Here is a 27,040-nt window from a genome sequence, read left to right as displayed (position 1 = left end):
CTCTTCCTGTTGGCTTTTTTCACTGGTTCTTACACTTTGTGAGAGCATCCTCAGCAGTCCAAGTTGCTGCAGACAGATCTTGTTTCTCTAATTTATCCAGGACTGAATCTCTGTTTCACATCAAATTATTCACAAAGGTGATCAGAATGAGATGGAAGAAAGGGTAGAGGTCAAATTGATGCAAGAATAAGTTTTATTTGTTGGCATGTATAAATTTACCCGTTTCAAAGAATCATAGAATGGATTGGGTTGGAACAGACCTCAAAGCCTATCCAGTTCCAAGCCCCTGCCATGGGCAGAGACACCTCCTACTGGATCAGAGGGCTCAAAGCCTCATCCAACCTGGCCTTGAACACCTCCAGGGATGGGCAATCTATGGCTTCTCTGGGCAACATTTTCCACTGTGTCCTCACAGTGTAGAATTTCTTCCTTATGTATAATCCAAATGTATCCTCTTTCAGTTTAAACCCATCACTTCTTGTCCTATCTCTATATGTTCTCGCAAAAGGTCCCTCTCCAGTTTTCTTGTAGGCCCTCTTTAGGTACTGGAAAGCTGCTAGAAGGTGTCCCTGAAGCCTTATCTTCTCCAGGTTGAACAACCCCATCTCTCCCAGCCTGTCTTTAAGTGGGAGGTGCTCCAGCCCTCATCTCCATGGCTCTCTCTTGGCTTGCTCTAACAGATCCATGTCTCAGAGTTATTGCTTAATAATCATAGTTCATCTCCTCCCAGTCCAGCTCTGCTATTTGTTCATTTACCTTAAAACTCCTTATTGCTGTTCATTACAGCCTCACAGCCATCACAAGAAGGATGTCCTACTACAGCGAGTCCTCCAGACTCTGCGGGGTGACCTGCCCTCAGCCGATTGCCGAGACCTACAACGAGCCGTGTGTGCAGCAATGCCCTGACTCCAGAGTAGTCATCGTCCCCCCACCATCTGTGGTGACACTCCCAGGCCCCATACTCAGCAGTTTTCCTCAGGAGAGTGTTGTGGGCTCATCGGGTCCAGCCTTGTTGGGGCGTTCCTTCAGTTCCCAAAGCTCTGGGGGCTATGGTGGCTCCTTTGGTCTGGGGGGCTATGGTAACTCTTTGGGCTATGGGAGGTCACGGAGTTATGGGAGCCTCTATGGTCTTGGGGGCTCCGGGAGCTCCTTGGCTTTGGGTGGCTCCCCTGGTTATGGAGGTTCCCTGGGTTATGGGAACTCCTTTGGTCTGGGGGGCTATGGGAACTCCCTGGGCTATGGGAGCTCCCTTGGCTATGGGAGCTCCAGAGGCTACGGCAACTCCTTTGGCTTGGGAGGATACAGAGGCTATGGAAGCTCCCTTGGGTATGGCCGTTGCCTAGGTTATGGGGATGACATCGGCTATGGGAGCTCCCAGGGCTATGGTGGGAACTCCTTTGGCTCGGGAGGCTACAGGGGCTCCCTTGGGTATGGCCGTAGCCTGGGTTATGGAGATGACATTGGCTACAGAGGATCCCTGGGATATGGGAACCAATATGGGTCCAGTATCTCTGGCAATGGTGGGAGGTCCTACAGCTCTGGCTTCTCCTCCTATGGCAATGGGTATTACTACCCCGGCTCCCAGAGGTGGCGCAGGTCCCGCCGTGGGAGCTGTGGGTCTTTCTGAAGTCCCCACGCTTGGTGCCCAGAACCAGAAACAGCCTGGACAAGAGCACAAGGATGTGGAGCGGGAGCCGTGAGGATGAGCGGCGTGCATCATCTGCCCTGCCATGGGGACCGGAGGAGGCTGCGTGTGCCCAGCATCCCACCACCCTGTGCCATCCTGTGCCCTGGCTGCTCGGCTGAAGCTCAGCATCCCCTCGTTCCTCCATCACCTCGGCTGTTCCCTGGTTCCTCATCTGGGCTCTGCTACCTGAGCGTGACATCTGCTTGATGCATCTCCCCTTGCCTTGCCCTGATGTTCTGTAGCTGGCTGCTGTGCTTCTCTTTCCCATTAAAACCCGGTGGTGTTGCACTAGAGCCTCTTTGGTTTTCATTTGTCCTTTAGCCTCTTCTGGGAGCAATATCTACTCTTTTTCATTGAAGAAGAGCTTGGAATCCCTCAGCAATCCAAGTGTCATGCCTAAAAATGAACTTTTTTTCAGCCTTTCATGCAGTTCCTAAGTGTGCCTGTATAATTGTGGTTTTTGAAAGGACTTCATTTATTAGCTACTTGATTCTGTCAGTCCAAAGTAATCTATAACTAGCTTTTCTATCTTCTTACTGTCTGTTGAAACACACTGTGTGATCATGTTTGAAACTCCTCACATACAGCTGAGTAGGGGACCATGTGCAGGGTGAGGGATCCCTGCATCCCATGCTGGGCTTGGAGAAGAAAAATCAGAGAGGCAAGGATGGGATGCAGACATGTTTTATTGAAGTGCAAAAAGCAGCCACTGGAGAAAGACAGAACAGGCAGGTAGGTTGTCCCTGTGGCCTTCAAGAGAGGTATGTCTTCAGGCTTCTCCAAGGCAGTGAACACAGAAGGGATGGGCAAATGCCCTTTGGGATGATGCTTCCTCCTAGACATGTACAAGAAAAAGAGGAAAGTGAAAGAGCATTGAGGAAAGGAGTGAAGAAAGAAAAGGAGGTGTGAGGCTGAGGTGTCCTGGAGTCGTTGATACTGGGTCTAGCAGGGCCCACAGGTGTCCCAGAGCTTCTTGCTGTAGCGCGGCAAGACGCAAGGGCTGCAGGCAGGAGAAAGGTAGGGTCTGGCAGGGGTGCAGAGGCCCCCCGAGCCCAGCGTGGCCCCGGCCCCGTAGAGGCCCCCCAGCCCCAGGTTGCCCCCAAAGGCGGGTGCTCCGGAGGAGCCCACCACGGCTTGCTGGGGGAAGGAGCTGAGGATGGGGCCGGGGAAGGTGACAACCACGGGCGGAGGCTGGATGAAGGCTGTGGAGTCGGGGCACTGGCGGGCGCACAGCTCGTTGCAGCTCTCAGCGATGGGCTGGGGCACGGCCACGCCGGTTTTTGGTGCGCACACGTCGTAGCAAGACATCTTTGGCTGAGAGAGATGAGCTGAAAGAGATGGACACAAGAAGAGGAGTTATGATTCAGGAGGAGATGACCTGGCAAAGAACACTGTTCCTACGACTGCCCTGGAGCGGAGCAGCAAAGCCACCACCTTTCCCACGGCTCCTCCTTTGCCCAGCCAGACCCCCTCACCTCCCTGATCTCCACAAACCCTCCCCAGGAGCCTGTGCAGGACCTGGCTCTGCCTGTCCCACACTCAGGGCTCTTCTTTCTCCCAGCCCAGCTCAGCCCTCCGTGCCCGGCCAAGGCTGCAGCCAGCGCAGCCGCTGCTGTCCCAGCTCTCCTGGCCAGGGACGCCCCACGCCGGCCCCTGCCAGAGGAGACCCAGAGCCACAGGCACCCACCTCCCCTTGTCCTGAGCAGAGCGAGGCAGGAGTGCTGGATGCCAGGGCTCCCCAAGGGCAGCGCTTTTATGCAGGGCTGGCGATGACGGGGAGGATCTGGCCCTGCTGGGGGCACGTGGCTGCTGCTGGCCAAGCCCCTGCCTCCTCCCTGAGTGGCACCAGCCTCTTCTGCTGACTCTCTTTCCTCCCCAAGCCCAAGCCGCTGGATCAGCCCCTGCAATTACCCTGCTGGGACGCTTGTCAGCACACACCTAATAGGCCAAATTAGCCCCACTGTCTTTTCATTATCTCGCTGGCTAAGAGGATTCCCAGTGTGACAGAGGGTGACTGCAAGCACCTCTCATGCCATAGATCTTCCCCAGGGGCTTGGCCCTGAGGTGGCCTCATGCCTTCTTTGCACGGCTCTGGAGAAGACACTGTGTCCTGGCACTGGCCAAGAGAGTGGCCTTCAAACCCTCCCACATCCCAGCACCCGCATGACGTACGTTGTATGGCTGTGATGCCAGAACTGCAGCATCCCTGCCCGCCCCTGAACGTGTCCTGGGAGCCCCACTGTGTCAGGGAAGTGCTGCACCAGGGCTACCCTCGGGGTGCTGGGATGTTGGCCGTTCCTTCTGGGGGCCTGGTTGTGGAAGCCCTGGTTGAATAGACCCCACTGGCGTTCACATTGATCCTTCCATTAGAGCCAAACTTGGGGCTAAGGATTGAGAGGGCTTTGTGGGGAAAAGAAGAAGGCAGGAAGGTAGCATCTACAGAAGCAAAGCCCTACCCTGTTGTGAGCACCCCTGGAAGGGAGATGCCTGCTCTCCTTTGGCTCCCAAAGCAAAAAGGGGAAGAAATGCTTAGAAGCAGCATGTGCTGATCTGGCAAGGGGATGCTGAGCCAGGGAGGGGCAGCAGTCAAAGAGCCCAATCATCTTCCTGGGCAGCAGGGAGTGTCTCCTCCCCACATTGGCCCAGGTGGTGCTGAGCACTGGCAGGGCTGCTATAAAAGCTCTGCCTCTGCCAGGCTCTCCCAAGCCCTGCTCTGACTGCCTTCTCCTTGGAGAACAGGGTAAGTCTGCAAGTGCTTGTCCTCCTGTGCTCTGCTCGGATTCCAGCCTCTCTGTCTCAGGCCTTCCCCTCTCCTTCTCCCTTGCTGTGTGTGTCCTCTTGCAGAGCTCCAACTGCAGCAGCACAAAGATGTCTTGCTACGACGTGTGCGCACCAAAAACCGGCGTGGCCGTGCCCCAGCCCATCGCTGAGAGCTGCAACGAGCTGTGCGCCCGCCAGTGCCCCGACTCCACAGCCTTCATCCAGCCTCCGCCCGTGGTTGTCACCTTCCCCGGCCCCATCCTCAGCTACTTCCCCCAGCAAGCCGTGGTGGGCTCCTCCGGAGCACCCGCCTTTGGGGGCAACCTGGGGCTGGGGGGCCTCTACGGGGCCGGGGCCACGCTGGGCTCGGGGGGCCTCTGCACCCCTGCCAGACCCTACCTTTCTCCTGCCTGCAGCCCTTGCGTCTTGCCGCGCTACAGCAAGAAGCTCTGGGACACCTGTGGGCCCTGCTAGACCCTCCCCAGACCCAGGCGCTGCCTCCAGCCCCAATGCCAACAGCCCTCGCTGGGCTTGGCTGAGCTGCTGGCCACGGGGCTCTGAGAAGTGCTGATCCTTCCCTGTCCCAGGGACCCCTGGGCAGCTGGCAGTGCCGCACACCCTCTCCCCTCCCCTCTCCTTCAGTCTCTCCAGCGGGGCAGGATTCTGGCCCACAGAGGTTTTTTTGGGGCTTGTGGGCCAATTCCTCTGGATCTGGAAGAGCACACCAAGAGAGGACCTGGAGCCAGAAGCAATTCTCTGGAGAAGATCCCTCTGCCTCCCACACTGTGAGACAACCAGCCTCTCTGGGTCTTACCCACCATCTCTCTGACAATCTCTACTGCCCCTCTGAGCACAATAAAGTTTTCCTGCATGCTAGTTGTGTTTCCCTCTCTCCTTGTGCCAAGTTGGGAAAATGCCAGGGGTGGGAATTTGTCAGCTGTGGGAAGGGACGTGCTGGCCCTGAGGGCACCAGGGTCCAGATGAGGTGACAACATCACTTGAGACAAACACAGCCTGTGGTGTCTTGTTTTCCAGGGTGAGATGTGTGGTTGGTAGATGGAGGACGGGGACTCTTGTCCTCCCCTCAGCAATTGTGAGGCCCCTTCTGTGGTATTTTGTCCAGTGCTGGGCTCCCCAGCCCAGGAGAGATGGGTGGGGACTGGAGAGAGTCCAGTACATGGCAATGCAGGTGCTGGGGGGACAGGGAGCTGATCTCTGGGAGGAGCCTGAGAGAGCTGGGACTGTCCCTCTGGGAGCTGATGGCATCCTGGCGTCTCCTCAACCTGCACACTTTAATGAAGGGAAGAAATCAAGGAGATGGAGGCAGGTTCTTTGCAGAGGAGTCCACTTGCCTGATGAGAGGCAAAGGTCACCAGTGGAAACACAGCAGGCTCTGCTTCAGACCCTTAAGCCTCTTGAATTCACAGTGAAGGTGGCTGAGCACGGGCACAGGGTTTCCTAGGATGCTGTGAAGTCTCCTTCATTGGAGATGCGCAAAAGGTGTCTGACGTGGTGCTGGGCAGGCGGCTCTGGGCAACGCTGCCTGAGGCAGCAGTGGGACAAGATGCCCTGAAAAGGCTCTTATCACTGACCAGGCTGGGATTTCTGTGATCTTCCATTTGTGGGAGAAAACTGAAAAGCACTGGAAGTGTTGGTCTGTGCTGGGGTTGACAAGGTGCTATAAAACGTGAAGAAGATGTAAGGCAACAGTGAAAATGATGTATTAGGGAAGGGAAAGGGGTTTAAGGAAAGAAAAGGAAGAAGAAAGGAGAAGATGAAAATATGGAAGAGGAAGGAGAATAAAGAAAAAAGAAGTAAAGGGGCCAGGGAAGATGAAAGGGGAGAGTACAAAGGAGCTAAAGGGGAAGAAAAGGAAGGAGAATCCTCCACATTGCTTTTTAACCCAGGTCTACAAAAAGACCCATGAAGAAAAAGAAGAGCAGGTGCAAGGGCAAGAATTGATGCTGGCTGATGTCCAGCCTCTGGAACAGACTCAGTTACCCATGGGGAGGATGGAGGTTTGCAAACACCCCTGGGCTGCAAGCCCTGAGTTCAGGGCCCTGGAGCTGAGGTGCAGGAGCGAGTGTGGCCAGAGCTGCCAGGGCTCTGCGCTCGCCCCAGAGGCAGCTCAGCCGCGCTCTGCTGGGGCTCAGACACTGCCCAGAGCCAGACTGAGGGGAAAGTGTGCAGGATGAGGGATCCCTGCAGCCCTCGCTGGGCCTGGAAAGGAACAACAGAGAGGCAGGTGTCGCATGCAGGATTGTTTTATTGCAGTGCAGGAAAGCACCAGCTAGGGAAAGACAGAGCAGGCAGAGGCAGGGAGGGTGTCCCTGTGTCCTTCAAGAGAGGTGTCCAGGGAGTGCAGCGTCTGTGGGTGAGGGTCTAGCAGGGCCCACAGGTGTCCCAGAGCTTCTTGCTGTAGCGCGGCAAGACGCAAGGGCTGCAGGCAGGAGAAAGGTAGGGTCTGGCAGGGGTGCAGAGGCCCCCCGAGCCCAGCGTGGCCCCGGCCCCGTAGAGGCCCCCCAGCCCCAGGTTGCCCCCAAAGGCGGGTGCTCCGGAGGAGCCCACCACGGCTTGCTGGGGGAAGGAGCTGAGGATGGGGCCGGGGAAGGTGACAACCACGGGCGGAGGCTGGATGAAGGCTGTGGAGTCGGGGCACTGGCGGGCGCACAGCTCGTTGCAGCTCTCAGCGATGGGCTGGGGCACAGCCACGCCGGTTTTTGGTGCGCACACGTCGTAGCAAGACATCTTTGGCTGAGAGAGATGAGCTGAAAGCACAAGGAGAGGAGTTATGATTCAGGAGGAGATGCCCTGGCAAAGAACACTGTTCCTACGACTGCCCTGGAGCGGAGCACCAAAGCCACCACCTTTCCCACGGCTCCTCCTTTGCCCAGCCAGACCCCTCACCACCCTGATCTCCACAAACCCTCCCCAGGAGCCTGTGCAGGACCTGGTTCTGCCTGCCCCACACTCAGGGCTCTTCTTTCTCCCAGTCCAGCTCAGCCCTCCGTGCCCGGCCAAGGCTGCAGCCAGCGCAGCCGCTGCTGTCCCAGCTCTCCTGGCCAGGGACGCCCCACGCCGGCCCCTGCCAGAGGAGACCCAGAGCCACAGGCACCCACCTCCCCTTGTCCTGAGCAGAGCGAGGCAGGAGTGCTGGATGCCAGGGCTCCCCAAGGGCAGCGCTTTTATGCAGGGCTGGCGATGACGGGGAGGATCTGGCCCTGCTGGGGGCACGTGGCTGCTGCTGGCCAAGCCCCTGCCTCCTCCCTGAGTGGCACCAGCCTCTCCTGCTGACTCTCTTTCCTCCCCAAGCCCAAGCCGCTGGATCAGCCCCTGCAATTACCCTGCTGGGATGCTTGTCAGCACACACCTAATAGGCCAAATTAGCCCCACTGTCTTTTCATTATCTCGCTGGGTAAGAGGATTCGCAGCGTGACAGAGGGTGATTGCAAGCACCTCTCATGCCACAGATCTTCCCCAAGGGCTTGGTCTTGGACCTGGTTCTGGCCAAGAGAGCAGCTTTTCCAATGCCTCCCGCATGGCAGCACCTGCGTGACGTACGTTGTGTGTCTGTGATCAGCAGAGGGGAGAGGCTATGATAACACCAAATTGAAGGCACTCCTGTTGGCACTGCCTGCTCAGCGTGATGCATCATCTAAGAGCCCAAGGGACGTGGCCCCCTTCTGCCTGCAGGTGCCATCATCGACTGCTACATCTCCTGGGGACAAAGACCCCTCGTAAAGTTCTCTCATTTCTCGGTGAAAGAGCACAGCCCCTCATCTGGGCCCACAAGGCTCACGTTTGTTCCACCAGTGCCCTAGATATGCTGGCTCCTCATAAATGTCCTGGGAGGCCGATTTTTCCTGCACAACGCTGGGCAGGGTCTGTCCTCAGGGTTCCGGGAACTTGGGACCTCAGTGTTTTATCACGATCACAGCAGCTCCCAGATGGGCTGCCCTAGCAGGCATTCATGTATCTGTACCCCTAGATGAGCCAGGCCGCAGGCAAAGATATCTAAGCGGGGACAGCATAAGGAAGGGAGCCAGGACCCACAGGAGCAAAGCCCCACCTAGCCATGGGCACCCCCAGAAGGGAGATGCCTGCTCTGCTTTGGCTCCCAAAGCAAAAAGGGGAGGAAATGCTTAGAAGCAGCATGTGCTGATCTGGCAAGGGGATGCTGAGCCAGGGAGGGCCAGCAGTCAAAGAGCCCAATCATCTTCCTGGGCAGCAGGGAGTGTCTCCTCCCCACATTGGCCCAGGTGGTGCTGAGCACTGGCAGGGCTGCTATAAAAGCTCTGCCTCTGCCAGGCTCTCCCAAGCCCTGCTCTGACTGCCTTCTCCTTGGAGAACAGGGTAAGTCTGCAAGTGCTTGTCCTCCTGTGCTCTGCTCGGATTCCATCCTCTCTGTCTCAGGCCTTCCCCTCTCCTTCTCCCTTGCTGTGTGTGTCCTCTTGCAGAGCTCCAACTGCAGCAGCACAAAGATGTCTTGCTACGACGTGTGCGCACCAAAAACCGGCGTGGCCGTGCCCCAGCCCATCGCTGAGAGCTGCAACGAGCTGTGCGCCCGCCAGTGCCCCGACTCCACAGCCTTCATCCAGCCTCCGCCCGTGGTTGTCACCTTCCCCGGCCCCATCCTCAGCTCCTTCCCCCAGCAAGCCGTGGTGGGCTCCTCCGGAGCACCCGCCTTTGGGGGCAACCTGGGGCTGGGGGGCCTCTACGGGGCCGGGGCCACGCTGGGCTCGGGGGGCCTCTGCACCCCTGCCAGACCCTACCTTTCTCCTGCCTGCAGCCCTTGCGTCTTGCCGCACTACAGCAAGAAGCTCTGGGACACCTGTGGGCCCTGCTAGACCCTCCCCAGACCCAGGCGCTGCCTCCAGCCCCAATGCCAACAGCCCCCGCTGGGCTTGGCTGAGCTGCTGGCCACGGGGCTCTGAGAAGTGCTGATCCTTCCCTGTCCCAGGGACCCCTGGGCAGCTGGCAGTGCCGCACACCCTCTCCCCTCCCCTCTCCTTCAGTCTCTCCAGCGGGGCAGGATTTAGGCCCACATAGGTTTTTTGGGGGCTTGTGGGCCATGTCCTCTGGATCTGGAACAGGGCATCAAGAGAGGACATGGAGTCAGAAGCAATTCTCTGGAGAAGATCCCTCTGCCTCCCACACTGTGAGACAATCAGCCTCTCTGGGTCTTACCCACCGTCTCTCTGACCATCTCTCCCTCCCTTCTGAGCACAATAAAGTTTTCCTGCATGCAAGTCATGTCTCTCTCCCACTCTGTCCTAATTCATAAAGATCCTGCAGGCATGAGACTGTCAGCTGTGGGAGGGCAAATGATCTTCCTAAGAGTTTCAGGGAAGGTGAGGTGGGGTTGGTGTTGGCAGAGGGAACCTTTTGATGGGGATTGCAGGAGCTGGGGAAGGCGCCTTCCTCTGGACTCCCTTTCATGTGTCCAGGGAGTTTTGATGCTGCCAGTCCCAGAGCTGAGAACAGGACTCCCGGTGGGGCCTCAGGAGGGAACAGTAGAGGGGAAGAATCCTCTCTCTTTATATGCTGGACTTGCTTCTTTTGATAGAGCCCAGGGCAGAGCTGACGGCCCATGATACTTTTGGCCTTCTGGGCTGCAAGCCCTAGGTCACAAGTTGGGAATTCCCAGGTAAAAGTTTTTGGGCCTGCAGAGACCATGAAAAATAGGAGAATATGAAGGCTTCAAGGGAAAAGATCATCAATGCCAGTTGAACCAATACCAGATAATGACCTGTCTGACAGAGAGTGAAAGGATCCAAAGAGGAACATGTAGAGTCCAGACCCAAAAACTACAACGGGGACTTAACAGTGGTTTGAGGGGGTGGGTAAATTGTCTGTGAGGGTACAATCACCCAGGGATTTCTTGGCTCACATGGTCCTGTTTGTTTCCCTAGAGTCAACCACGTGTCTATATCCCTCTGTTTAGTTTTTCGTTTTATAAAACCCAATGTCCAAGAGCTTGCATTGAGAAGCCTTGGATTCTAACTTTGGCATAAGCTAATGCTGGGCATCCAGATGAAAGGAGACGATGCCCAAGAGGCTGCTTATTGAAATCTTGGATTTGAGCCCTGGAGCAAACTGACACAGGACACCTAGACAGGAACGTAAAGTGAACTGGACATAAGCATTATGAAACTTCGAAGTCTCTGCTGAGTGCCAGAGGGAACTGAGTGTGCACATATAATCCCTTGGCTGTAAGTACATGTAACTGTAGCTATAGAAACATACACCTTGATATTCCCTCATAAGTTTCCTCCCTGTGTTAAGTATTATTGTGACATTATCATCAAGCCCTATGAAGTGGTACTTTTATTTATATATGATCTTTATATTAAAAAACTGCATTTGTGCCATGTAGTGAGGCTGGAAGCACCAAGTAAAGGATTGCACTCTATGAACATAAAGGTCTTTCCAAACCTGAACGATTCTACCTTTCTCTCAAGCCGGAAAGGGAAACATAAGAAGAAGAGGAAGAAGAAGTGGGAAATGAACTGGATAGGGAAGGGAAATGGGATGCCTCCCCATTGCTTTTTCTCCCAGAGGTTCAAACAGAGCAGTGGAGAAAAAAACTGGCTGCAGCACTAAGAGGAATTGACCTTGAGTGGCCTCAACCCTTAGGGCTGCTGCCTGATCATGAGCAGAGAGACTGGAAGAGCAGAAACGTCCTTCGGCTACAAGGCCCATGGTCAGTCAGGGCCCCTGGAGCTGAGCTGCAGGAGCGAGTGTGGCCAGAGCTGCCAGGGCTCTGCGCTCGCCCCAGAGGCAGCTCAGCCGCGCTCTGCTGGGGCTCAGACACTGCCCAGAGCCAGACTGAGGGGAAAGTGTGCAGGATGAGGGATCCCTGCAGCCCTCGCTGGGCCTGGAAAGGAACAACAGAGAGGCAGGTGTCGCATGCAGGATTGTTTTATTGCAGTGCAGGAAAGCACCAGCTAGGGAAAGACAGAGCAGGCAGAGGCAGGGAGGGTGCCCCTGTGTCCTTCAAGAGAGGTGTCCAGGGACTGCAGCGTCTGTGGGTGAGGGTCTAGCAGGGCCCACAGGTGTCCCAGAGCTTCTTGCTGTAGCGCGGCAAGACGCAAGGGCTGCAGGCAGGAGAAAGGTAGGGTCTGGCAGGGGTGCAGAGGCCCCCCGAGCCCAGCGTGGCCCCGGCCCCGTAGAGGCCCCCCAGCCCCAGGTTGCCCCCAAAGGCGGGTGCTCCGGAGGAGCCCACCACGGCTTGCTGGGGGAAGGAGCTGAGGATGGGGCCGGGGAAGGTGACAACCACGGGCGGAGGCTGGATGAAGGCTGTGGAGTCGGGGCACTGGCGGGCGCACAGCTCGTTGCAGCTCTCAGCGATGGGCTGGGGCACGGCCACGCCGGTTTTTGGTGCACACACGTCGTAGCAAGACATCTTTGGCTGAGAGAGATGGGGCTGAAAGAGATGGACAGAAGGAGAGGAGTTATGATTCAGGAGGAGATGCCCTGGCAAAGAACACTGTTCCTATGACTGCCCTGGATGGAGCAGCAAAGCCACCACCTTTCCCACGGCTCCTGCTTTGACCAGCCAGACCCCCTCACCACCCTGATCTCCACAAACCCTCCCCAGGAGCCTGTGCAGGACGCGGCTCTGCCTGTCCCACACTCAGGGCTCTTCTTTCTCCCAGCCCAGCTCAGCCCTCCGTGCCCGGCCAAGGCTGCAGCCAGCGCAGCCGCTGCTGTCCCAGCTCTCCTGGCCAGGGACGCCCCACGCCGGCCCCTGCCAGAGGAGACCCAGAGCCACAGGCACCCACCTCCCCTTGTCCTGAGCAGAGCGAGGCAGGAGTGCTGGATGCCAGGGCTCCCCAAGGGCAGCGCTTTTATGCAGGGCTGGCGATGACGGGGAGGATCTGGCCCTGCTGGGGGCACGTGGCTGCTGCTGGCCAAGCCCCTGCCTGCTCCCTGAGTGGCACCAGCCTCTTCTGCTGACTCTCTTTCCTCCCCAAGCCCAAGCCGCTGGATCAGCCCCTGCAATTACCCTGCTGGGACGCTTGTCAGCACACACCTAATAGGCCAAATTAGCCCCACTGTCTTTTCATTATCTCGCTGGGTAAGAGGATTCGCAGTGTGACAGAGGGTGATTGCAAGCACCTCTCATGCCATAGATCTTCCCCAAGGGCTTGGCCCTGAGGAGGACTCATGCCTTCTTTGCACAGCTCTGGAGAAGACCCTGTGTCCTGGCACTGGCCAAGAGTGTGGCCTTCAAACCCTCCCACATCCCAGCACCCGCATGATGTACGTTGTATGGCTGTGATGCCAGAACTGCAGCATCCCTGCCCGCCCCTGAACGTGTCCTGGGAGCCCCACTGTGTCAGGGAAGTGCTGCACCAGGGCTACCCTCGGGGTGCTGGGATGTTGGCCGTTCCTTCTGGGGGCTGGTTGTGGAAGCCCTGGTTGAATAGACCCCACTGGCGTTCACATAGATCCTTCCATTAGAGCCAAGCTTGGGGCTAAGGATTGAGAAGGCTTCGTGGGGAAAAGAAGAAGGCAGGAATGTAGCATCTACAGAAGCAAAGCCCTACCCTGTTGTGAGCACCTCCAGAAGGGAGATGCCTACTCTGCTTTGGCTCCCAAAGCAAAAAGGGGAGGAAATGCTTAGAAGCAGCATGTGCTGATCTGGCAAGGGGATGCTGAGCCAGGGAGGGGCAGCAGTCAAAGAGCCCAATCATCTTCCTGGGCAGCAGGGAGTGTCTCCTCCCCACATTGGCCCAGGTGGTGCTGAGCACTGGCAGGGCTGCTATAAAAGCTCTGCCTCTGCCAGGCTCTCCCAAGCCCTGCTCTGACTGCCTTCTCCTTGGAGAACAGGGTAAGTCTGCAAGTGCTTGTCCTCCTGTGCTCTGCTCGGATTCCAGCCTCTCTGTCTCAGGCCTTCCCCTCTCCTTCTCCCTTGCTGTCTGTGTCCTCTTGCAGAGCTCCAACTGCAGCAGCACAAAGATGTCTTGCTACGACGTGTGTGCACCAAAAACCGGCGTGGCCGTGCCCCAGCCCATCGCTGAGAGCTGCAACGAGCTGTGCGCCCGCCAGTGCCCCGACTCCACAGCCTTCATCCAGCCTCCGCCCGTGGTTGTCACCTTCCCCGGCCCCATCCTCAGCTCCTTCCCCCAGCAAGCCGTGGTGGGCTCCTCCGGAGCACCCGCCTTTGGGGGCAACCTGGGGCTGGGGGGCCTCTACGGGGCCGGGGCCACGCTGGGCTCGGGGGGCCTCTGCACCCCTGCCAGACCCTACCTTTCTCCTGCCTGCAGCCCTTGCGTCTTGCCGCGCTACAGCAAGAAGCTCTGGGACACCTGTGGGCCCTGCTAGACCCTCCCCAGACCCAGGCGCTGCCTCCAGCCCCAATGCCAACAGCCCCCGCTGGGCTTGGCTGAGCTGCTGGCCACGGGGCTCTGAGAAGTGCTGATCCTTCCCTGTCCCAGGGACCCCTGGGCAGCTGGCAGTGCCGCACACCCTCTCCCCTCCCCTCTCCTTCAGTCTCTCCAGCGGGGCAGGATTTAGACCTACAAAGCTTTTTTTGGGCTGTTGTGCCAAGTCCTCTGGATCTGGAACAGCGCATCAAGACAGGACCTGGAGCCAGAAGCAATTCTCTGGAGAAGATCCCTCTGCCTCCCACACTGTGAGACAATCAGCCTCTCTGGGTCTTACCCACAATCTCTCTGACTATGTCTCTTGCCCCTCTGAGCACAATAAAGTTTTCCTGCATGCAAGTTGTTTCCCTTTCTCCTTCTGACAAATTGGGAAAACGCCAGGGGTGGGAATTTGTCAGCTGTGGGAAGGCAAGTGCTGGCCCTGAGGGCACCAGGGTCTAGAGGAGGAGTCAATGTCCCTTAAGACAAACACAGCCAGGGGTGTCTTGTTCTGCAGGGTGAGTTGTGTGGTTGGTAGATGGAGGACGGGGACTCTTGTCCTCCCCTCAGCAATTGTGAGGCCCCTTCTGTGGTATTTTGTCCAGTGCTGGGCTCCCCAGCCCAGGAGAGATGGGTGGGGACTGGAGAGAGTCCAGTACATGGCAATGCAGGTGCTGGGGGGACAGGGAGCTGATCTCTGGGAGGAGCCTGAGAGATCTGGGACTGTCCCTCTCGGGGCTGATGACATCCTGGTGTCTCCTCAACCTGCACACATTTCTGAAGGGAAAACATCAAGGAGGTGGAGGCAGGTTCTTTGCAGAGGAGTCCACTTGCATGATAAGAGGCAAAGGTCACCAGTGGAAACACAGCAGGCTCTGCTTCAGACTCTTAAGCATCTTGAGTTCACAGTGAAGGTGGCTGAGTACGGTCACAGGGTTTCCTAGGATGCTGTGAAGTCTCCTTCATTGGAGATGCGCAAAAGGTGTCTGACGTGGTGCTGGGCAGGCGGCTCTGGGCAACGATGCCTGAGGCAGCAGTGTGACAAGATGCCCTGAAAAGGCTCTTATCACTGACCAGGCTGGGATTTCTATGATCTTCTATCTGTGGGAGAAATCTGAAAATCACGGAGAATGTTGGTCTGTGCTGGGGTTGAGAAGGAGTTATGGAAGGTGAAGGTGAAGGAGAAGAGAGAAGGCAAGTGTGAAAGGGAAGGGTAATTGCCAAAGTAATATGGAAAAGGAAAGGAAAAGCGTATAATAAAAGCAAATGCAGATTAAAGGAGAAGATGAGAAAATGGAAGAGTGAGGAGAATTAGTAAAAAATAAGTAAAGTTGCTGGGGGAGAAAAAGGGGAAGTGTATGAAGGAAATAAAGGGGAAGAAGAGGGTGGAGAAGCCTCCCCTTTGCCTCTTCTCCCAGGGCCTTAAAAAGACCCATGAAGAAAAAGAAGAGCTGTTGTAAGGGCAGGAATTGATGCTGCTGATCTCCAGCCTCTGGGACAGACTCAGTTACCCATGGGGAGGATGGAGGTTTGCAAACGCCCCTGGGCTGTGTGTCCTGTGTTTTTTCAGGGCCCTGGAGCTGAGCTGTAGGAGCGAGTGTGGCCAGAGCTGCCAGGGCTCTGCGCTCGCCCCAGAGGCAGCTCAGCCGCGCTCTGCTGGGGCTCAGACAGTGCCCAGAGCCAGACTGAGGGGAAAGTGTGCAGGATGAGGGATCCCTGCAGCCCTCGCTGGGCCTGGAAAGGAACAACAGAGAGGCAGGTGTCGCATGCAGGATTGTTTTATTGCAGTGCAGGAAAGCACCAGCTAGGGAAAGACAGAGCAGGCAGAGGCAGGGAGGGTGTCCCTGTGTCCTTCAAGAGAGGTGTCCAGGGAGTGCAGCGTCTGTGGGTGAGGGTCTAGCAGGGCCCACAGGTGTCCCAGAGCTTCTTGCTGTAGCGCGGCAAGACGCAAGGGCTGCAGGCAGGAGAAAGGTAGGGTCTGGCAGGGGTGCAGAGGCCCCCCGAGCCCAGCGTGGCCCCGGCCCCGTAGAGGCCCCCCAGCCCCAGGTTGCCCCCAAAGGCGGGTGCTCCGGAGGAGCCCACCACGGCTTGCTGGGGGAAGGAGCTGAGGATGGGGCCGGGGAAGGTGACAACCACGGGCGGAGGCTGGATGAAGGCTGTGGAGTCGGGGCACTGGCGGGCGCACAGCTCGTTGCAGCTCTCAGCGATGGGCTGGGGCACGGCCACGCCGGTTTTTGGTGCGCACACGTCGTAGCAAGACATCTTTGTGCTGCTGCAGTTGGAGCTCTGCAAGAGGACACACACAGCAAGGGAGAAGGAGAGGGGAAGGCCTGAGACAGACAGGCTGGAATCCGAGCAGAGCACAGGAGGACAAGCACTTGCAGACTTACCCTGTTCTCCAAGGAGAAGGCAGTCAGAGCAGGGCTTGGGAGAGCCTGGCAGAGGCAGAGCTTTTATAGCAGCCCTGCCAGTGCTCAGCACCACCTGGGCCAATGTGGGGAGGAGACACTCCCTGCTGCCCAGGAAGATGATTGGGCTCTTTGACTGCTGCCCCTCCCTGGCTCAGCATCCCCTTGCCAGATCAGCACATGCTGCTTCTAAGCATTTCCTCCCCTTTTTGATTTGGGAGCTAAATGAAACTAGGCATCTCCATTCCGGGGTTTCTCACAATAGGTGATGGCTCTGCTTCTGCAGGTCCTCACTGCCCGCCTTGTTCTGGCCCCTGGGAAGGGTTCTCTGCACGGTGCCCGCTCCCAGTGGTACAATCTCATCCAGCGGCTGCTGTGGTTACGCCACCAGATCAAGACCTCATGTCCCCAGCAACCTGCCCAGCAATATCCCACAGCAATGCACCTTGAGGGACCATTATTAGGGGCAAAGGGGGTTTTGCATTGCTGGGATGAGCCTGTGCCACAAAGGCCTGGGTGGGGATTTGTGTTCTTGGCAACAGGGACTACGGGGAAGAGTAGAAGGTATTGTTACCCCACAGGCCTGCAGAGATCCATGGCCAAGGAACACAGGCAGACGGCAGCTGCCCCCTCAGGCTGGCAATCGATGCATCGTGCTGAGCAGGCAGCGCCCATGAGGAGTGTCGTTGATTAGGCATTTTGGAACCTCACACTTCTGCACTTCACAGTCACACAACGTACGTCACGAGGGCGCTGGCATTGGGGAAGCCTTGGCAAGGCCCCTTTCTTGGCCAGCACCACGACACCGCTCTGCCCTGTGGCTCTACACACCAGGCATGAGGCCACGTCAGGGCCAAGCCCTTGGGGAAGATCTATGGCATGAGAGGTGCTTGCAATCACCCTCAGTCACACTGCGAATCCTCTTACCCAGCGAGATAATGAAAAGACAGTGGGGGTAATTTGGCCTATTAGGTGTGTGCTGACAAGCGTCCCAGCAGGGTAATTCAGGGGCTGATCCAGCGGCTTGGGCTTGGGGAGGAAAGAGAGTCAGCAGGAGAGGCTGGTGCCACTCAGGGAGGAGGCAGGGGCTTGGCCAGCAGCAGCCACGTGCCCCCAGCAGGGCCAGATCCTCCCCGTCATCGCCAGCCCTGCATAAAAGCGCTGCCCTTGGGGAGCCCTGGCATCCAGCACTCCTGCCTCGCTCTGCTCAGGACAAGGGGAGGTGGGTGCCTGTGGCTCTGGGTCTCCTCTGGATGGACTGGGAGAAAGAAGAGCCTTGAGTGTGGGACAGGCAGAGCCAGGTCCTGCACAGGCTCCTGGGGAGGGTTTGTGGAGATCAGGGTGGTGAGGGGGTCTGGCTGGTCAAAGGAGGAGCCGTGTGAAAGGTGGTGGCTTTGGTGCTCCGCTCCAGCGCAGTCGTAGGAACAGTGTTCTTTGCCACGGCGTCTCCTCCTGAATCATAACTCCTCTCCTTGTGCTTTCAGCTCATCTCTCTCAGCCAAAGATGTCTTGCTACGACGTGTGCGCACCAAAAACCGGCGTGGCCGTGCCCCAGCCCATCGCTGAGAGCTGCAACGAGCTGTGCGCCCGCCAGTGCCCCGACTCCACAGCCTTCATCCAGCCTCCGCCCGTGGTTGTCACCTTCCCCGGCCCCATCCTCAGCTCCTTCCCCCAGCAAGCCGTGGTGGGCTCCTCCGGAGCACCCGCCTTTGGGGGCAACCTGGGGCTGGGGGGCCTCTACGGGGCCGGGGCCACGCTGGGCTCGGGGGGCCTCTGCACCCCTGCCAGACCCTACCTTTCTCCTGCCTGCAGCCCTTGCGTCTTGCCGCGCTACAGCAAGAAGCTCTGGGACACCTGTGGGCCCTGCTAGACCCTCACCCACAGACGCTGCAGTCCCTGGACACCTCTCTTGAAGGACACAGGGACACCCTCCCTGCCTCTGCCTGCTCTGTCTTTCCCTAGCTGGTGCTTTCCTGCACTGCAATAAAACAATCCTGCATGCGACACCTGCCTCTCTGTTGTTCCTTTCCAGGCCCAGCGAGGGCTGCAGGGATCCCTCATCCTGCACACTTTCCCCTCAGTCTGGCTCTGGGCAGTGTCTGAGCCCCAGCAGAGCGCGGCTGAGCTGCCTCTGGGGCGAGCGCAGAGCCCTGGCAGCTCTGGCCACACTCGCTCCTGCACCTCAGCTCCAGGGGCCTGTCTGAACTCAGGGCTTGCAGCCAAAGGACGTTTCTGCTCCTCCAGTCTCACTGCTTATGATCGGGCAGCAGCCCTAGGGGCTGGAGGCCACCCAAGGTCAATTCCTCTGACTACTGCAGCCAGTTTTTTGCTCCACTGCACTGTTTGAACCTCTGGGAGAAAAAGCAATGGGGAGGCATCTCATTTCCCTTCCCTATCCAGTTCATTTCCCACGTCTTCTCCCTCTTCTTTTTATGTTTCCCTTTCCAGCTTGAGACAAAGGTAGAAACGTTCAAGATTGGAAAGACCTTTATGTTCATAGAGTGCAATCCTTTACTTGGTGCTTCCAGCCTCACTACATGGCACAAATGCAGTTTTTTAATATAAAGATCATATATAAATAAAAGTACCACTTCATAGGGCTTGATGATAATGTCACAATATTACTTAACACAGGGAGGAAACTTATGAGGGAATATCAAGGTGTATGTTTCTATAGCTACAGTTACATGTACTTACAGCCAAAGGATTATATGTGCACACTCAGTTCCCTCTGGCAATCAGCGGAGACTTCAAAGTTTCATAATGCTTATGTCCAGTTCCTTTTTTCCTGTCTAGGTGCCCAGAGTCAGTTTGCTCCAGGGTTCAAATCCAAGATTTCAATAAGCAGCCTCTCGGGCATCATCTCCTTTCATCTGGATGCCCAGAGTTAACTTATGCCAAAGTTTGAATCCAAGGCTTCTCAATGCAAGCTCTTGGACATTGGATTTGATAAAATGAATAACTAAACAGAGGGATATAGACACGTGGTTGACTAAAGGGAACAAACAGGACCATGTGAGCCAAGAAATCCCTGGGTGATTGTACCCTCACAGACAATTTACCCACCCCCTCAAACCACTGTTAAGCCCTGTTGTAGTTTTTGGGTCTGGACTCTACATGTTCCTCTTTGGATCCTTTCATTCTCTGTCAGACAGGTCATTATCTGGTATTGGTTCAACTGGCATTGATGATCTTTTCCCTTGAAGCCTTCATATTCTCCTATTTTTCATGGTCTCTGCAGGCCCAAAAACATTTACCTGGGAATTCCCAACTTGTGACCTAGAGCTTGCAGCCCAGAAGGCCAAAAGTATCATGGGCCATCAGCTCTGTCCTGGGCTCTATCAAAAGGAGCAAGTCCAGCATATCAAGACAGAGGATTCTGCCCCTCTACTGTTCCCTCCTGAGGCCCCACCGGGAGTCCTGTTCTCAGCTCTGGGACTGGCAGCATCAAAACTCCCTGGACACGCTGGAGTGAGTCCAGAGGAAGGCGCCTTCCCCAGCTCCTGCAATCCCCATCAAAAGGTTCCCTCTGCCAACACCAACCCCACCTCACCTTCCCTGAAACTCTTAGGAAGATCATTTGCCCTCCCACAGCTGCGAGCCTCATACCTGCAGGATCTTTATAAATTAGGACAGAGTGGGAGAGAGACATGACTTGCATGCAGGAAAACTTTATTGTGCTCAGAAGGGAGGGAGAGATGGTAAGAGAGACGGTGGGTAAGACCCAGAGAGGCTGGTTGTCTCACAGTGTGGGAGGCAGAGGGATCTTCTCCAGAGAATTGCTTCTGGCTCCAGGTCCTCTCTTGATGCGCTCTTCCAGATCAAGAGGACTTGGCACATCAACCCCCCCAAAAAACTCTGTGGGCCAGAATCCTGCCCCGCTGGAGAGACTGAAGGAGAGGGGAGGGGAGAGGGTGTGCGGCACTGCCAGCTGCCCAGGGGTCCCTGGGACAGGGAAGGATCAGCACTTCTCAGAGCCCCGTGGCCAGCAGCTCAGCCAAGCCCAGCGGGGGCTGTTGGCATTGGGGCTGGAGGCAGCGCCTGGGTCTGGGGAGGGTCTAGCAGGGCCCACAGGTGTCCCAGAGCTTCTTGCTGTAGCGCGGCAAGACGCAAGGGCTGCAGGCAGGAGAAAGGTAGGGTCTGGCAGGGGTGCAGAGGCCCCCCGAGCCCAGCGTGGCCCCGGCCCCGTAGAGGCCCCCCAGCCCCAGGTTGCCCCCAAAGGCGGGTGCTCCGGAGGAGCCCACCACGGCTTGCTGGGGGAAGGAGCTGAGGATGGGGCCGGGGAAGGTGACAACCACGGGCGGAGGCTGGATGAAGGCTGTGGAGTCGGGGCACTGGCGGGCGCACAGCTCGTTGCAGCTCTCAGCGATGGGCTGGGGCACGGCCACGCCGGTTTTTGGTGCGCACACGTCGTAGCAAGACATCTTTGTGCTGCTGCAGTTGGAGCTCTGCAAGAGGACACACACAGCAAGGGAGAAGGAGAGGGGAAGGCCTGAGACAGACAGGCTGGAATGAGAGCACAGGAGGACAAGCACTTGCAGACTTACCCTGTTCTCCAAGGAGAAGGCAGTCAGAGCAGGGCTTGGGAGAGCCTGGCAGAGGCAGAGCTTTTATAGCAGCCCTGCCAGTGCTCAGCACCACCTGGGCCAATGTGGGGAGGAGACACTCCCTGCTGCCCAGGAAGATGATTGGGCTCTTTGACTGCTGCCCCTCCCTGGCTCAGCATCCCCTTGCCAGATCAGCACATGCTGCTTCTAAGCATTTCCTCCCCTTTTTGCTTTGGGAGCCAAAGGAGAGCAGGCATCTCCATTCCGGGGTTTCTCACAATAGTTGATGGCTCTGCTTCTGCAGGTCCTCACTGCCCGCCTTGTTCTGGCCCCTGGGAAGGGTTCTCTGCACTGTGCCCACTCCCAGTGGGACAATCTCATCCAGCGGCTGCTGTGGTTACGCCACCAGATCAAGACCTCATGTCCCCAGCAACCTGCCCAGCAATATCCCACAGCAATGCACCTTGAGGGACCATTATTAGGGGCAAAGGGGGTTTTGCATTGCTGGGATGAGCCTGTGCCACATAGGCCTGGGTGGGGATTTGTGTTCCTGGCAATAGGGACTACGGGGAAGAGTAGAAGGAATTGTTACCCCACAGGAATGCAGAGATCCATGGCCAAGGAACACAGGCAGACGGCAGCTGCCCCCTCAGGCTGGCAATCGATGCATCGTGCTGAGCAGGCAGCGCCCATGAGGAGTGTCGTTGATTAGGCATTTTGGAACCTCACACTTCTGCACTTCACAGTCACACAACGTACGTCACGAGGGCGCTGGCATTGGGGAAGCCTTGGCAAGGCCCCTTTCTTGGCCAGCACCACAACACCGCTCTGCCCTGTGGCTCTACACACCAGGCATGAGGCCACGTCAGGGCCAAGCCCTTGGGGAAGATCTATGGCATGAGAGGTGCTTGCAATCACCCTCTGTCACACTGCGAATCCTCTTAGCCAGCGAGATCATGAAAAGACAGTGGGGCTAATTTGGCCTATTAGGTGTGTGCTGACAAGCGTCCCAGCAGGGTAATTGCAGGGGCTGATCCAGCAGCTTGGGCTTGGGGAGGAAAGAGAGTCAGCAGAAGAGGCTGGTGCCACTCAGGGAGGAGGCAGGGGCTTGGCCAGCAGCAGCCACGTGCCCCCAGCAGGGCCAGATCCTCCCCGTCATCGCCAGCCCTGCATAAAAGCGCTGCCCTTGGGGAGCCCTGGCATCCAGCACTCCTGCCTCGCTCTGCTCAGGACAAGGGGAGGTGGGTGCCTGTGGCTCTGGGTCTCCTCTGGCAGGGGCCGGCGTGGGGCGTCCCTGGCCAGGAGAGCTGGGACAGCAGCGGCTGCGCTGGCTGCAGCCTTGGCCGGGCACGGAGGGCTGAGCTGGACTGGGAGAAAGAAGAGCCCTGAGTGTGGGACAGGCAGAGCCAGGTCCTGCACAGGCTCCTGGGGAGGGTTTGTGGAGATCAGGGTGGTGAGGGGGTCTGGCTGGTCAAAGGAGGAGCCGTGGGAAAGGTGGTGGCTTTGGTGCTCCATCCAGGGCAGTCGTAGGAACAGTGTTCTTTGCCAGGGCATCTCCTCCTGAATCATAACTCCTCTCCTTGTGCTTTCAGCTCATCTCTCTCAGCCAAAGATGTCTTGCTACGACGTGTGCGCACCAAAAACCGGCGTGGCCGTGCCCCAGCCCATCGCTGAGAGCTGCAACGAGCTGTGCGCCCGCCAGTGCCCCGACTCCACAGCCTTCATCCAGCCTCCGCCCGTGGTTGTCACCTTCCCCGGCCCCATCCTCAGCTCCTTCCCCCAGCAAGCCGTGGTGGGCTCCTCCGGAGCACCCGCCTTTGGGGGCAACCTGGGGCTGGGGGGCCTCTACGGGGCCGGGGCCACGCTGGGCTCGGGGGGCCTCTGCACCCCTGCCAGACCCTACCTTTCTCCTGCCTGCAGCCCTTGCGTCTTGCCACGCTACAGCAAGAAGCTCTGGGACACCTGTGGGCCCTGCTAGACCCTCACCCACAGACGCTGCACTCCCTGGACACCTCTCTTGGAGGACACAGGGACACCCTCCCTGCCTCTGCCTGCTCTGTCTTTCCCTAGCTGGTGCTTTCCTGCACTGCAATAAAACAATCCTGCATGCGACACCTGCCTCTCTGTTGTTCCTTTCCAGGCCCAGCGAGGGCTGCAGGGATCCCTCATCCTGCACACTTTCCCCTCAGTCTGGCTCTGGGCAGTGTCTGAGCCCCAGCAGAGCGCGGCTGAGCTGCCTCTGGGGTGAGCGCAGAGCCCTGGCAGCTCTGGCCACACTCGCTCCTGCAGCTCAGCTCCGGGGCCCTGACTGACCATGGGCCTTGTAGCCAAAGGACGTTTTTTCTCCTCCAGTCTCACTGCTCATGATCGGGCAGCAGCCCTAGGGGCTTGAGGCCACCCAAGGTCAATTCCTCTTAGTGCTGCAGCCAGTTTTTTTCTCCACTGCTCTGTTGAACCTCTGGGAGAAAAAGCAATGGGGAGGCATCTCATTTCCCTTCCCTATCCAGTTCATTTCCCACTTCTCCCTCTTCTTCTTATGCTTCCCATTCTGGCTTGAGAGAAACATTGAATGCTTAAGTTTTGAAAAGACCTTTATGTTCATAGAGCGCAATCTTTTACCTGGTGTTTCCAGTCTCACTACATGTCGCAAATGCAGTTTTTTAATATAAAGCTCATATTTAAATTAAAATACCACTTCATATGTCTTGCTTATAAAGTAACACTTCTACTTACCACAGGGACAAAAATTATGAGGAATTATTGAGTTGGATGTTTTTATATCTAAAGACTTATATGTACTTACAGCCAAGGGATTATATGTGCACACTCCGTTCCCTCTGGCACTCAGCAGAGACATCAAATTTTCATAGTGGTTATGCCCAGTTCACTTTACGTTCCTGTCTAGGTGTCCAGAGTCAGTTTGCTCCAGGGTTCAAATCCAAGATTTCACTAAGACGCCTCTTGGGCATTGGATCTCCCATCTGGATGCCCAGCCTTGGCTCATGCCAAAGTTTGAATCCAAGGCTTCTCAACGTAAACTCTTTGACATTGGATTTGATAAAATGAATAACTAAATAGAGGGATATAGACACATGGTTGACTCAGGGGAGAGAAAGAGGACCACAGGAGCCAAGAAATCCCTGGGAAATTGCACCCACACAGACAATTTATCCACCTCCTCTCAAAAAATTATTCAGTCCGGTAGTAGTATTTGTGTCTGGGCTCTACGTGCTCCTCCGTATCTGGTATTGGTGCAATCGGTATTGATGAGCCTTGCCCTTGAAGCCTTTGTCTTCTCCTATTTTTCGCGGTCTCTGCAGGCCATGATTTGACCTAACAGGTTGTACACAATGGGAAAAATTTAACTGGGAATTCCCAAATTGTGACCTAGAGCTTGCAGCCCAGAAAGCCAAAAGTATCACGGGCTGTTAGCTCTGTCCTGGGCTCTATCAAAAGAAGCAAGTCCAGCATATCAAGAGAGAGGATTCTTCCCCTCTACTGTTCCCTCATGAGGCCCCACCTGGAATCCTCTTCCCAGCTCTGGGACTGGCAGCATCAGAAGTTCTTGGACATGTTGGAGTAAGTCCAGAGGAAGGCCCATTCCCCAGCTCCTGCCATCCCCACCAAAAGGTTCTCTCTGACCTGACTGCTGCCTGCACCCTCTCTCTACCAACACCAACCCCATTTCACCTTCCCTGAAACTCTTAGTCTGGTGAGTGAAGGATCTTTACAAGTTGGGACAGAAAGGGAGAGAGACATGACTTGCATGCAGGAAAAATTTATTGTGCTCAGAGGGGCAGTAGAGATTGTCAGAGAGATGGTGGGTAAGACCCAGAGAGGCTGGTTGTCTCACAGTGTGGGAGGCAGAGGGATCTTCTCCAGAGAATTGCTTCTGGCTCCAGGTCCTCTCTTGATGCGCTGTTCCAGATCCAGAGGATTTGGCCCATCAGCCCCCAAAAAAACCTCTGTGGGCCAGAATCCTGCCCCGCTGGAGAGACTGAAGGAGAGGGGAGGGGAGAGGGTGTGCGGCACTGCCAGCTGCCCAGGGGTCCCTGGGACAGGGAAGGATCAGCACTTCTCAGAGCCCCGTGGCCAGCAGCTCAGGGAAGCCCAGCGGGGGCTGTTGGCATTGGGGCTGGAGGCAGCGCCTGGGTCTGGGGAGGGTCTAGCAGGGCCCACAGGTGTCCCAGAGCTTCTTGCTGTAGCGCGGCAAGACGCAAGGGCTGCAGGCAGGAGAAAGGTAGGGTCTGGCAGGGGTGCAGAGGCCCCCCGAGCCCAGCGTGGCCCCGGCCCCGTAGAGGCCCCCCAGCCCCAGGTTGCCCCCAAAGGCGGGTGCTCCGGAGGAGCCCACCACGGCTTGCTGGGGGAAGGAGCTGAGGATGGGGCCGGGGAAGGTGACAACCACGGGCGGAGGCTGGATGAAGGCTGTGGAGTCGGGGCACTGGCGGGCGCACAGCTCGTTGCAGCTCTCAGCGATGGGCTGGGGCACGGCCACGCCGGTTTTTGGAGCACACACGTTGTAGCAAGACATCTTTGTGCTGCTGCAGTTGGAGCTCTGCAAGAGGACACACACAGCAAGGGAGAAGGAGAGGGGAAGGCCTGAGACAGGGAGGATGGAATCCGAGCAGAGCACAGGAGGACAAGCACTTGCAGACTTACCCTGTTCTCCAAGGAGAAGGCAGTCAGAGCAGGGCTTGGGAGAGCCTGGCAGAGGCAGAGCTTTTATAGCAGCCCTGCCAGTGCTCAGCACCACCTGGGCCAATGTGGGGAGGAGACACTCCCTGCTGCCCAGGAAGATGATTGGGCTCTTTGACTGCTGCCCCTCCCTGGCTCAGCATCCCCTTGCCAGATCAGCACATGCTGCTTCTAAGCATTTCCTCCCCTTTTTGCTTTGGGAGCTAAAGGAGAGCAGGCATCTCCCTTCTGGGGGTGCCCATGGCAAGGTGGGGCTTTGCTCCTGTGGGTCCTGGCTCCCTTCCTTGTGCTCTTCCCCGCTTAGATATCTTTGCCTGCGGCCTGGCTCATCTAGGGGTACAGATACATGAATGCCTGCTAGGGCAGCCCATCTGGGAGCTGCTGTGATCGTGATAAAACACTGAGGTCCCAAGTTCCCGGAACCCTGAGGACAGACCCTGCCCAGCGTTGTGCAGGAAAAATCGGCCTCCCAGGACATTTATGAGGAGCCAGCAGGTCTAGGGCAGTGGTGGAACAAACGTGAGCCTTGTGGGCCCAGATGAGGGTCTGTGCTCTTTGCACCGTGCACTGCAGAGAATGGTACGAGGGGTCTTTGTCCCCAGGAGATGCAGCAGTCGATGATGGCACCTGCAGGCAGAAGGGGGCCACATCCCTTGGGCTCTTAGATGATGCATCATGCTGAGCAGGCAGTGCCTGACAGGAGTGCCTTCAATGTGGTGTTATCATAGCCTCTCCCCTCTGCTGATCACAGACACACAACGTACGTCACGCAGGTGCTGGCATGCGGGAGACATTGGAAAATCTACTTTCTTGTCCGGAACCAGGACCAAGACCAAGCCCTTGGGGAAGATCTATGGCATGAGAGGTGCTTGCAATCACCCTCTGTCACACTGGGAATCCTCTTACCCAGCGAGATCATGAAAAGACAGTGGGGCTAATTTGGCCTATTAGGTGTGTGCTGACAAGCGTCCCAGCAGGGTAATTGCAGGGGCTGATCCAGCGGCTTGGGCTTGGGGAGGAAAGAGAGTCAGCAGAAGAGGCTGGTGCCACTCAGGGAGGAGGCAGGGGCTTGGCCAGCAGCAGCCACGTGCCCCCAGCAGGGCCAGATCCTCCCCGTCATCGCCAGCCCTGCATAAAAGCGCTGCCCTTGGGGAGCCCTGGCATCCAGCACTCCTGCCTCGCTCTGCTCAGGACAAGGGGAGGTGGGTGCCTGTGTCTGTGTGTCTCCTCTGGCAGGGGCCGGCGTGGGGCGTCCCTGGCCAGGAGAGCTGGGACAGCAGCGGCTGCGCTGGCTGCAGCCTTGGCCGGGCACGGAGGGCTGAGCTGGGCTGGGAGAAAGAAGAGCCCTGAGTGTGGGACAGGCAGAGCCAGGTCCTGCACAGGCTCCTGGGGAGGGTTTGTGGAGATCAGGGTGGTGAGGGGGTCTGGCTGGTCAAAGGAGGAGCCATGGGAAAGGTGGTGGCTTTGGTGCTCCGTCCAGGACAGTCGTAGGAACAGTGTTCTTTGCCAGGGCATCTCCTCCTGAATTGTAACTCCTCTTCTTGTGTCCATCTCTTTCAGCCCCATCTCTCT

The 27,040-nt window shown here is 57.1% G+C and overlaps 11 protein-coding genes across 12 annotated transcripts in view; 5 read left to right on the top strand and 6 right to left on the bottom strand.

Moving 5' to 3' along the window:
* The window catches only part of LOC138732324 (scale keratin-like), a 51,663-nt gene extending 46,679 nt beyond the window's left edge, over positions 1-4,984 (top strand). The window contains exons 1-2 of one of the 2 annotated variants that reach the window (XM_069878902.1): positions 4,397-4,427; positions 4,532-4,984. In XM_069878902.1, the coding sequence (XP_069735003.1) occupies positions 4,556-4,921 (366 nt within the window). In that variant the 5' untranslated portion in view covers positions 4,397-4,427; positions 4,532-4,555 and the 3' untranslated portion in view covers positions 4,922-4,984. Of the gene's footprint in view, positions 1-4,396; positions 4,428-4,531 lie in introns of those variants that run through there. The other variant, XM_069878903.1, reaches the window with a different exon arrangement.
* On the bottom strand, positions 2,628-3,011 carry LOC138732325 (scale keratin-like). Its single transcript, XM_069878905.1, has one exon. The coding sequence runs from the start codon at positions 2,993-2,995 to the stop codon at positions 2,630-2,632; it is 366 nt and encodes a 121-aa protein (XP_069735006.1). The 5' UTR covers positions 2,996-3,011; the 3' UTR covers positions 2,628-2,629.
* A 1,715-nt stretch (positions 4,985-6,699) lies between the features above and the next one.
* Positions 6,700-7,210, bottom strand: LOC138732122 (scale keratin-like). The gene has a single exon (XM_069878485.1). The coding sequence runs from the start codon at positions 7,193-7,195 to the stop codon at positions 6,830-6,832; it is 366 nt and encodes a 121-aa protein (XP_069734586.1). The 5' UTR covers positions 7,196-7,210; the 3' UTR covers positions 6,700-6,829.
* A 1,468-nt stretch (positions 7,211-8,678) lies between these two features.
* LOC138732120 (scale keratin-like) lies at positions 8,679-9,309 on the top strand. The gene is made up of 2 exons (XM_069878481.1): positions 8,679-8,800; positions 8,905-9,309. Exon 2 carries the CDS (start codon positions 8,929-8,931, stop codon positions 9,292-9,294), a length of 366 nt encoding a protein of 121 aa, XP_069734582.1. The 5' UTR covers positions 8,679-8,800; positions 8,905-8,928; the 3' UTR covers positions 9,295-9,309.
* A 2,138-nt stretch (positions 9,310-11,447) lies between these two features.
* Positions 11,448-11,867, bottom strand: LOC138732123 (scale keratin-like). The gene has a single exon (XM_069878486.1). The coding sequence runs from the start codon at positions 11,850-11,852 to the stop codon at positions 11,487-11,489; it is 366 nt and encodes a 121-aa protein (XP_069734587.1). The 5' UTR covers positions 11,853-11,867; the 3' UTR covers positions 11,448-11,486.
* Positions 11,868-13,396: 1,529 nt separating this feature from the next.
* On the top strand, positions 13,397-13,847 carry LOC138732117 (scale keratin-like). The gene has a single exon (XM_069878478.1). It carries the CDS (start codon positions 13,412-13,414, stop codon positions 13,775-13,777), a length of 366 nt encoding a protein of 121 aa, XP_069734579.1. The 5' UTR covers positions 13,397-13,411; the 3' UTR covers positions 13,778-13,847.
* Positions 13,848-15,584: 1,737 nt separating this feature from the next.
* Positions 15,585-16,328, bottom strand: LOC138732114 (scale keratin-like). The gene is made up of 2 exons (XM_069878475.1): positions 16,209-16,328; positions 15,585-16,104 (listed from the first exon to the last, which is right to left on the bottom strand). The coding sequence occupies exon 2, from the start codon at positions 16,078-16,080 to the stop codon at positions 15,715-15,717; it is 366 nt and encodes a 121-aa protein (XP_069734576.1). The 5' UTR covers positions 16,081-16,104; positions 16,209-16,328; the 3' UTR covers positions 15,585-15,714.
* A 1,387-nt stretch (positions 16,329-17,715) lies between these two features.
* LOC138732110 (scale keratin-like) lies at positions 17,716-18,226 on the top strand. The gene has a single exon (XM_069878471.1). It carries the CDS (start codon positions 17,731-17,733, stop codon positions 18,094-18,096), a length of 366 nt encoding a protein of 121 aa, XP_069734572.1. The 5' UTR covers positions 17,716-17,730; the 3' UTR covers positions 18,097-18,226.
* Positions 18,227-20,214: 1,988 nt separating this feature from the next.
* On the bottom strand, positions 20,215-20,893 carry LOC138732108 (scale keratin-like). The gene is made up of 2 exons (XM_069878469.1): positions 20,774-20,893; positions 20,215-20,674 (listed from the first exon to the last, which is right to left on the bottom strand). The coding sequence occupies exon 2, from the start codon at positions 20,648-20,650 to the stop codon at positions 20,285-20,287; it is 366 nt and encodes a 121-aa protein (XP_069734570.1). The 5' UTR covers positions 20,651-20,674; positions 20,774-20,893; the 3' UTR covers positions 20,215-20,284.
* Positions 20,894-22,369: 1,476 nt separating this feature from the next.
* LOC138732111 (scale keratin-like) lies at positions 22,370-22,755 on the top strand. Its single transcript, XM_069878473.1, has one exon. It carries the CDS (start codon positions 22,386-22,388, stop codon positions 22,749-22,751), a length of 366 nt encoding a protein of 121 aa, XP_069734574.1. The 5' UTR covers positions 22,370-22,385; the 3' UTR covers positions 22,752-22,755.
* A 2,113-nt stretch (positions 22,756-24,868) lies between these two features.
* Positions 24,869-25,304, bottom strand: LOC138732103 (scale keratin-like). The gene has a single exon (XM_069878462.1). The coding sequence runs from the start codon at positions 25,302-25,304 to the stop codon at positions 24,939-24,941; it is 366 nt and encodes a 121-aa protein (XP_069734563.1). The 3' UTR covers positions 24,869-24,938.
* Between the last annotated feature and the right edge of the window lie 1,736 nt (positions 25,305-27,040).

This window comes from Phaenicophaeus curvirostris, chromosome 29 (genome assembly GCF_032191515.1).
Source record: "Phaenicophaeus curvirostris isolate KB17595 chromosome 29, BPBGC_Pcur_1.0, whole genome shotgun sequence".
Classification (NCBI taxonomy): domain Eukaryota; kingdom Metazoa; phylum Chordata; class Aves; order Cuculiformes; family Cuculidae; genus Phaenicophaeus; species Phaenicophaeus curvirostris.
The sequence above is the reverse complement of the archived record's forward strand: the minus strand, read 5'-3'. Positions and strand labels throughout refer to the sequence as shown.

Coding starts and splice junctions, on each gene's coding strand:
- LOC138732325 (XM_069878905.1), bottom strand. CDS start 2,995: ATGTCTTGCTACGACGTGTGCGCACCAAAAACCGGCGTGGCCGTGCCC.
- LOC138732122 (XM_069878485.1), bottom strand. CDS start 7,195: ATGTCTTGCTACGACGTGTGCGCACCAAAAACCGGCGTGGCTGTGCCC.
- LOC138732120 (XM_069878481.1), top strand. CDS start 8,929: ATGTCTTGCTACGACGTGTGCGCACCAAAAACCGGCGTGGCCGTGCCC.
- LOC138732123 (XM_069878486.1), bottom strand. CDS start 11,852: ATGTCTTGCTACGACGTGTGTGCACCAAAAACCGGCGTGGCCGTGCCC.
- LOC138732117 (XM_069878478.1), top strand. CDS start 13,412: ATGTCTTGCTACGACGTGTGTGCACCAAAAACCGGCGTGGCCGTGCCC.
- LOC138732114 (XM_069878475.1), bottom strand. CDS start 16,080: ATGTCTTGCTACGACGTGTGCGCACCAAAAACCGGCGTGGCCGTGCCC.
- LOC138732110 (XM_069878471.1), top strand. CDS start 17,731: ATGTCTTGCTACGACGTGTGCGCACCAAAAACCGGCGTGGCCGTGCCC.
- LOC138732108 (XM_069878469.1), bottom strand. CDS start 20,650: ATGTCTTGCTACGACGTGTGCGCACCAAAAACCGGCGTGGCCGTGCCC.
- LOC138732111 (XM_069878473.1), top strand. CDS start 22,386: ATGTCTTGCTACGACGTGTGCGCACCAAAAACCGGCGTGGCCGTGCCC.
- LOC138732103 (XM_069878462.1), bottom strand. CDS start 25,304: ATGTCTTGCTACAACGTGTGTGCTCCAAAAACCGGCGTGGCCGTGCCC.